Consider the following 8,547-nt stretch of genomic DNA (forward strand, 5'->3'; position numbering starts at 1 on the left):
CCTGCACCCTTCTCATCCCTGTGGAGAAGCGGACATGTTAGGACGCCACAAGAGCGTGTGTATGTGTGTGTGTGTATATATATATATATATATATATATATATACACACAGTATATACAGTATATCCTAGCATATTTCATGGAAGTATGCCCACTAGTGGCTGTAATTGGGATAACCAGGAGAAGACGCCAAGGTTCGTCGATGGACATGCCAACTTTCTGTGATACCGTGTCTGCATTTGTGCGCCGTTGCGTGTTCCGTTCTTGGCTATGAACAAAGCCACTCAGGCATCGGTGACACGCCGCGCTGATGACAGGCTGCCGCAGCCTCTGAGCTCACATGCTTTTCGTGGCTCCGTCCCCTTTAGAGAGCCAGGCCTCCCAAAAATAAGACGCCGCATCATAGGGGTCTCTACTTTTGCAACGCACACCTCTGATCCCACTCTTAAGGCCGGAGCGGCAGCTGGCGGAGATTAGACGAGTCAGCGACACGGACGTATAGCACCGGCTGAGATCGGGTTTGGGCTGGTGAACCTTTTTGAGTTTGCCTTTGTTTTGACATCTCGAGAATCGACAATTTTGAATGTGAGCGTTCTGTACCGATCCCGCTTTGGCCATGAGTTATTTCGGATACCGCCGGGAGCTGAGCAAGTACGAAGACGTGGACGAGGATGAGCTCCTGGCATCGCTCAGTCCCGAAGAGCTGGCCGAGCTGGAGAAGGAGCTGGTGGACATCGACCCCGACGCCAACGTGCCCATCGGGCTACGGCAGAGGGACCAGACTGATAAGACCCCGACGGGGACTTTCAGCAGAGAGGCGCTCATGAAATATTGGGAAGCTGAGACTCAGAAAATCCTGGAAAAGGAAATTGGAGGAGCGAGCCCGAAAACGGTCAGTAGCGAAAATGAGTGGAATTCTGTCCTTTATGATTGTCTTGTCCCCAATGTCTTCTGCATGTCTGCCTTACGGTTTTGGAATCTGTGCTCGGGCCTTCCTGCGCTGGGACAATCTCATCAGATACAATTCAAGAGCTGTGTGGAAAAGTTCTATAAGAGGACTGTGTAACGGATACCACTAGACTACCGCTGGATTTCCTCTTGCATTCCAAGAGACAAGTTGATGAAAGTCCAACGAAGAGCGTACAGTTCACAACGCTTCACCAAAATAACTTTAATTGCCTCAAATCAAAATTTAGTCTACGTATAAAACTCGTAGTATCGAATTTGTCCGGGCACTTGTTGCTGGGTAAAATTAGAAGGCCTCGATCGTAACTGTCCCTTTGACCAATGACAAAACAAAATGCATATAATGTGTCTATTAGAAATTATGAACAACATTGGTTATACAAATTTGAACCACAGTTCTGAATTAAATATGAAAAAATATACACTGTTAAAAAAATTCTCCATCTGTACCATGTGGATTTTGGCCTGTTTTACTGCCAGTTCACTTCTCCACCTTCCCCTACGTTGCGATCAATAGAGGCATTTAAAATAATCAATCAATGTGTGTCGATGTAGGACGAAGAAGATGAAGGCGTGACAGACAGAAACAGCGAATCCGAGGACGAGAAGGACGACGAAAGCGAGAAAGAGCAGAAAAAGCAACTGGAGGAGGAAGAAGAGGAGGATGAAGAAGAGGAAGAAGATGAGGAGAGCGAGGAGGAGGAGGAGGAGGAGGAAGAGGTCGTAACAGAGGAGGACAACGACGACGACGATGAAGAAGAAGAAAACACTCGCGTTGAGCCCGTCGCGCCGTCGCTGCCGCCGATCGTCGCGCCGCAGCAGCTGAAGCCCCAGCGGGCGGAGCCTGTCCCATTGACTCCTCCCCCTCCACCTCCAGACCCGAACGCCAGCGGGAATCCCACCGTGGTGGACGAGGCCCTGCAGCGGGCCCTGAGTGACGACCCCGAGCTCACAGAAGTCAACTTGAATAACATTGACGACATCTCGCAGGTACAAAAACGCCGCGAAACTACGTAATCATGTTTTGGTGATATTTTGATAATTTCACTGCACAATAGGTTGCGATTTCATTTGAAAAATGTTTTTCTTACTGTCAAAAAAATGTTTACCAAAAGGAAGTCAGAAAGTCATAAAAATCAAGAACTTTGAGTACTCACTGATACTAAGCACCGATACCGCTCGTATTTTTGATATATAAAATTAAATTTAACACGATGACATAAATAAATACATAAATAAAAATTAAACGCTGATTTGTTAACTGCTGCAGTCTAGGAGCAATGACTGCCAAGGAGTGGGATAGTTTTTGCCTTAAGTATCGATTGCTGATATCAACACCCTCCAGGATTATGCGATACCCTTAAAATAAGGACCGGTATCGGCCCCGTACCGATACCTGGTCTACAATTTCAAATTGTTAAACAAGAAGTCTCCATCGACAAACCGAAAAAAAAACAGCTGAATGTTGCTTTCATAGGAGACCCTAATCCGATTCGCCGAAGCCCTGAGGTCCAACACGCACGTGCGCGTCTTCAGCCTCGCCAATACCCACGCAGACGACCCGGTGGCTGTGGCCGTCGCCAAGATGCTGCGGGAGAACTCGTCCATCGTGAGCCTCAACATCGAGTCCAATTACGTGAGCGGCAAGGGGGTCCTTGCGCTGGTCCAAGCCATGCCCGGGAACAACACCCTGACCGAGCTCCGGTTCCATAACCAGAGGCATATTTGCGGAGGGCAGGTTGGTATCCGGACTCGCTGCACTACATCGGCTACGGCTGACATCACAACATTGGTTGCTTGAATTCAGGTAGAGATGGAGATGGTGAAGATACTTCGGGAGAACCACACCTTGATCAAGCTGGGCTACCAGTTTAACCTACCCGGACCCAGGATGAGCATGACGGGCATCCTCACCAGAAACCAAGACCGTCAGAGGCAGAAGCGACTGCAGGAGCAGAGGCAACAACAGCAACAGGGGGCGCCGGAAGGAGCCGCCAATCCACGGACCGCGGCGCTGGTAACGCAACATTCTGTCTGACGCTAATAATAGCTCAGTGATGGCACATTGTGATTTCCTAGGCATGTTGCCGAGGTGATCATTTGAAAACGTAAACACTGGCAGAGTTTTACAGAAGTGTTGCATATTGATATCTTATGTTTGCTAAGTTTTATGAGACATCATGAAAGTTAAAAAAATGACTTAAAAAAAAAACTGCAGATTTTGGTCCGCCCTGATTATTGCTGATCTGCAAAAAATTGCCTCTCAATGCACAAAAAAAGGTGCCAAAGCACTACTTTGCTATTAAACAGTGTTTTGGCCTGATAGAAGCTCCTCCCATCACATTCAACATAGTTCTTTGGCACAAGCTGATCAGCTAAAAATCTTGACGTGTTGATGATGCCAGAGCATCGGCTAATATAAAAGCAGTACTTTGGCGCCATGTGATAGGCAACATTTTCAGCAAATCATGGCAGATAGCTTCCAGAATTGAAGACAAGATTGACATCCCCGCCATTCCTGTTTCTAGAGAGGAACACCCTGCAGCTCACCTCGATCCTCTCCTTGGTCCTCCCCCAAAGTCCCGCGGAGCAACTTGGCTAAAAAGCAGACACCTCCAGCACCACCTCCACCACCTCCTCCTCCTCCGCCACCTCCCCCTCCTCCGCCGCTGCTTCCCTCTCGCCAGGAGAAGAAGAAGCCCACCCGGACCATCGCCGAGGTGATCAAATCCCACGAGGCCAGCAGCAAGAAGGCCAAGGGCAAAGGGAAGAAGGGCAAGAAGGGCAAGGCCAAGGACGAGACCACCAGCATCCTCAAGGAGCTGAAGAACGCGTTGAGGCCCGTGGCGGCGGAAAGACGGGGGGAAGAGAGCAGCAGGCCGTCCACGCCGATGAGGTCGGCCCACGACCAGCTGATGGACTCCATCCGGAACAGCAGCATCCGGAACCTGAGGAAGGTGAGGAAAACACTCATTACCTTATTTGGCCAAAGTAGATATTTTTTTTTTTTGCACTAGCATTAAGCTCACGGCAAATCATTCATAATAAAAAAAAAAAAATGACGCAATGACACTCTTCTCATTCAAATAAATGGAAATGAAACCATCCCAGCTCCACAAAAACACAGACCGCATTTTTTTTGTAGTCGCGCAGAGGATAAAGAATATATGCCTGCAAGTATTACTCTGTCTGCATGTGTTGCTAACTACGTTGAAACATTTACACTCGCCGCAACACCGAAGCTAGCTTTGTTAGCCTCTCTACCATGTTTTCCATTCTGTGTTAGCGCCAAGCTAGCGGCCTGCCAAAGACAACGTCAAAGCCAACTGTTTTTATTGACGTTGACGTCTAACGCTCGCAACTCCAAAAGATCATCGTCATAAGTCGAGCTATGGAGCAAAATAATCATAATAATAATGAAATAATAATGCGTAGAAAAAGTTCCCTTGTTCGCCACAGACATATTCCCAAATGTATCACATTCCTTCCCCATGTTAAATTAATGTTTGCCACTAAAATACTCGTCACACTTTTCAATAGAGACAAGTGTTTTGCTACCTCGTGGCTTGTCAGAGTGGAAAAATAAAAGTCAGCTCTGCTTCCAGCCGGAAAATTCCTTCACTTAATGCTGCTATTGATAGAAAGTGTTCGGCGGAGGTTAGATAAAGGCAGACGTAGCAACAACACAAACACTGTCAGTTGACTCTTCATGCTACAGTTTGTTTATATGTAAAAAAAAAAAATATATATATATATATACTTTTTTTCCCTTTTTTTTTAACAGGTTGAACTTCCATTGCACCTACGATAATACAGAAGAGGAAGATGCCGTGGGAACTAGCTGGGATACGCGAAGATCAACAGCAATTAAAAAAAGGATTTTTTTGTTGGTTTTTTTTTTTTTTTTTGCACTGACACCAAGATTTGTTTTTGTAATTTTATTTTTGAAACCTCAAGTTGTTTACTTACAATTCTTTTTTTTTTTTTTCTTGTAAACTTGTAAATACGACGTGCTATGTTTGAATGAATGACGTGTTCATTTCTAAATACAGATTTGTTTTTGATTGTCATTTTTTTTTTGGGTCAAGTTATTATGAAGATCCTATATGACACGGAATGGGGAAATTCTGTGGATTTTTTTTTTAATAATGACGGTTATGGATGATGCTCAGTTAACAGATCGATGCGTTTAGTTGGTGTGAAGTGCGCTACAACTTGCCCTCAGCATGTGTAAAATCGTTTTTGGGAATTCTATTTGCCGGTGCCAACGACTGTATTAACTTTGCCGCCAGCTCACTTTGACAGCAATCTGCACCTTCTATTCGATACTTTTTCGACTTGTGACAACACGTGTACTCAATATCCTTCCCTTGGGCGCGCACGCATTCCAAGGCCTAAGCATGCCTAAGAATATAACTTCACGGCCGGGGGAAGCGGGGCACTTTGTCCGAACAATCCGCCCAAGTGCCAATAAGGGGAACCCTTTCATTTCAGTGAGATCTGCTGCAAAAATGTGGAGACATCCTGCTTGTTCATGCGGTCAGTGACCCCCCCCCCCGTGTGGAAAATCGGGATGCATTTGTGCTGTCCACCAGAATTAAACACCCCTCCTCCCTCCGAGCTACACAACAAAAACGGTTCATGGCGCAATATCTGTCAGAAGATAATACATTCCTCTGAAGTTACTAAATCCGAACTTCATCTTTCGCCACCTGATACGCGGTTGTAGTTTGGTTGCCCGCGTGTCACTCGGGGTGCACAGAGCCAGCGGAAAGTGACATACCTTGCTTTAATCCCCTCGCAGAAGGTCCACAGCTGAGATGTGACACAGGGGGCCGTTAGCTAAAAATAAAATGGCACATACAATTTATGCTGTTGTTATTGCCACTCTTGAGTAAACAACGGCAGGGCCGATAAGGACCAACAATGGGTTCTTTTAACACCGCGATGTGACTGAATACAAAGATGTATTTCACAATTGAAAAGTATGCCTAATCTGAGATCAAAATAGGCAAACACCCCCCAAAAAGTTCTCAGTATCTCTTTATTGGAGGGTACAATGTACAAGAGCTTGGACAGAATTTCGCGAAATGAGCTGTAAATTCTTATTCACTATGCAGTTGTACAATAAATTCATCCAACAGAAAGTATAAATATATACTTAAAATAGTGTATTGAATGTTCTTGACGCTATGGGTATTTTAGCCAATTTAGCCTCATTGCTAAATCTATGCTACAATCAAGGCCATTTATTTTATTTAAAAAAAAAAAATTCAAGGCAGGAAAAAAATAAGAACTGCTGAATATTTAAAATATGTTATCGGGGCAATTTTCCCAGTTATATGAAAGTCTTTGGCCTTGTTTGCTCGTTAGCATACATCAAAGCAAAAGTTGTTGGCAGTTTGCTAGCATTCGATTAAAAACAGGACACAGTTAGCAAAGTTGGCAATTAGTTTTGCCATGGAATATAAAAAGCAGGTCAATCAAAAACATAACACATATTTTCAAGTAAGCGTAATCCTTTTTTTTTTTTTTGGAAAGTAATGCATTATCAGTTAGCATTGCTAGCTTTTAGCCTCCACATAATCGTCGCCAGCGGCGACTATACCTTTAAATCATTATTTTCATTTTCAATGCATTTTCACATCATGCAGAAAACTTACCACCCCTTGAAGTCTTCACATAAACAAAATAAATTAATATTCCAATCACATAATGCAGCAATTTTTGTATCGAGTAAAACATAAGCATCAAGAGGTGTAAAACTAAAAATGTCTTTATTCCTCAAATTTTACACAATCAATGACCCAATTCCAACAAATAATGTCAAAACTTTGCTTTATATTGTATAGCGTAAAGTAGAAAAAGATGGAAAAAAAAATAACAAGATTCCGTGGTCGTGACTGACAAACCAACTTGAATGTAGTGTCATTGTGTTAATAGAATAGAAAAAAAAAATATGTCCAATGAGTTGAGATAATCACGGCATGACTGTGTCACAAAATATCACTTATTAAAATAAAATATAAGTGTCAGTTTATTAAACGGGAGTCTGCATCCGTTATCGATACTGCGTCGAAAAGCAAATGTACACAGGACGATAACCGTCGATAAACCGCTGCAATCATATTCTTCCTCATCTCGCAAAGTGCGTAGGTTGCGCTTTATGATACGGACTACACAGACCTGAAAATGTCCTTGTTGTCATGCATGCGAGTCTTCTCTTTCTGTGCAAAAAAAAAAAAAAAAAAATACATCAAGACTCACATCTGGAGCACATTTACAGAAAACAGCAGCTTAAGCGAAAAGAGTCCAAATTTTTTTTTTTGGTTTGTTTTTGTTTTTTAGAAAATATGGTTGCTAAACTACGATCGTTAGAGTAAGCAAAAATAAACCACAATTAAGGTATGAAAATAATTCTTTTTCTCTCAACGGGAGGATTTGCGGCAACTCACTGCCTCTGAGAATTTTGTCCGGAAGATCGGTGACAGCTTGATGTCAAAATTGCACGTTATTTTGGGAAGACGAGGACGAGCGCGAGAGTGACAGGACGCGAGGGAATGTGTGGCGACAAAGTGACAGATGGCCTGACGAGCGGCGGGGGAAAAAAAAAAAAAAAAAAAAGCAGAAGACGGTTAAAAAGGGACATGAGACGTCAGAGAAACATCAACAACAGATATGAGAATGTCCGACAGATTAAATGAGGTATTGCACAGATTAATAAAAAAAGCATAAAGGCAAAAAAACAAACAAACAAAAAAAAAAAAAAACAAAAAAAAAAACAGCAAATTAATAGAAAAAAAAATCTTTTTTTGTGATTTGAAATTAAAGTTTTTTTTTTTTTTTAAAGTAAGGAAGGACCAATTTTTGCGTCATAATCATCCAAAGGTACGGAAAGGAATACGGGAGGTGGGGGAGGGCGGAGCCAAACACACTAGTCATCCCATTCATCCTCATCTTCAAAGTCCTCATCGTCTTCGTCGTCGTCGTCCTCGTCTGGAGAAAGAGAGACAGACTCGAGTGAGTGATACGAGAATGGCTGCGATGGAATTTTGCGGAAATGTGACAAGAGTGGAGCGCCGCGGTGCATTTTTTTTTACCGAATTTGAGCAAAGTACCTGAAGAATGAATGGCCTTGCTCCTCTTCTGCATGACCTCCATCAGCGCCCCCACGATGCCGGCCGAGGGGGCCAGGGAGGACGGCGGCGAGTCGTTTGTTTCGTCCCTCTGAGGATGACAAAGCGGCGTTTCGAGGTCAGACGACAAAACAGGAAGTGTTGAGAAGGAATGGGAGGAAAACTCACCGGTTTGAGTTGGATCCCTTCTCGGATTTGGTGCAGGAGCGCATCTCGCCCGGTGGTGTTGGACGCCGGCCGCTCCTTTTGCTCCACCTTCTTCAGCTGGGTGCCTTCGCGGATCTGAGTCAGCAAGGCCGACTTGCCGCCGGGCGGCAAACCGCCGTCCACTGTTCCGTTGGCCTCAAAGGACGCCGGCGGGGGAGGGGGCGGAGGAGGCGGAGGTCCTCCATAAGAAGGAATGGAGGAAGTGGGGGGCGGCGGCGGGGGCGGCGGCCCGGGCGCCG

The 8,547-nt window shown here is 44.5% G+C and overlaps 2 protein-coding genes across 2 annotated transcripts in view; one reads left to right on the plus strand and one right to left on the minus strand.

Moving 5' to 3' along the window:
- The first annotated feature begins 405 nt into the window (after positions 1 to 405).
- Positions 406 to 4,834, plus strand: lmod2b (leiomodin 2 (cardiac) b). The gene is made up of 6 exons (XM_019877007.1): positions 406 to 891; positions 1,521 to 1,955; positions 2,443 to 2,703; positions 2,773 to 2,982; positions 3,494 to 3,922; positions 4,750 to 4,834. Exons 1-6 carry the CDS (start codon positions 616 to 618, stop codon positions 4,774 to 4,776), a joined length of 1,638 nt encoding a protein of 545 aa, XP_019732566.1. The 5' UTR covers positions 406 to 615; the 3' UTR covers positions 4,777 to 4,834.
- Positions 4,835 to 6,725: 1,891 nt separating this feature from the next.
- The window catches only part of LOC109520034 (neural Wiskott-Aldrich syndrome protein-like), a 6,670-nt gene continuing 4,848 nt past the window's right edge, over positions 6,726 to 8,547 (minus strand). The window contains exons 9-11 of the mRNA XM_019876977.1: positions 8,270 to 8,545; positions 8,084 to 8,192; positions 6,726 to 7,961 (exon numbers count right to left, since the gene is read on the minus strand). Of these exons, the coding sequence (XP_019732536.1) occupies positions 7,900 to 7,961; positions 8,084 to 8,192; positions 8,270 to 8,545 (447 nt within the window). The 3' untranslated portion in view covers positions 6,726 to 7,899. The remainder of the gene's footprint in view (positions 7,962 to 8,083; positions 8,193 to 8,269; positions 8,546 to 8,547) is intronic.

Source organism: Hippocampus comes, unplaced genomic scaffold (assembly GCF_001891065.2).
Source record: "Hippocampus comes isolate QL1 unplaced genomic scaffold, H_comes_QL1_v1.1 scaffold127, whole genome shotgun sequence".
Taxonomy (NCBI): Eukaryota; Metazoa; Chordata; class Actinopteri; order Syngnathiformes; family Syngnathidae; genus Hippocampus; species Hippocampus comes.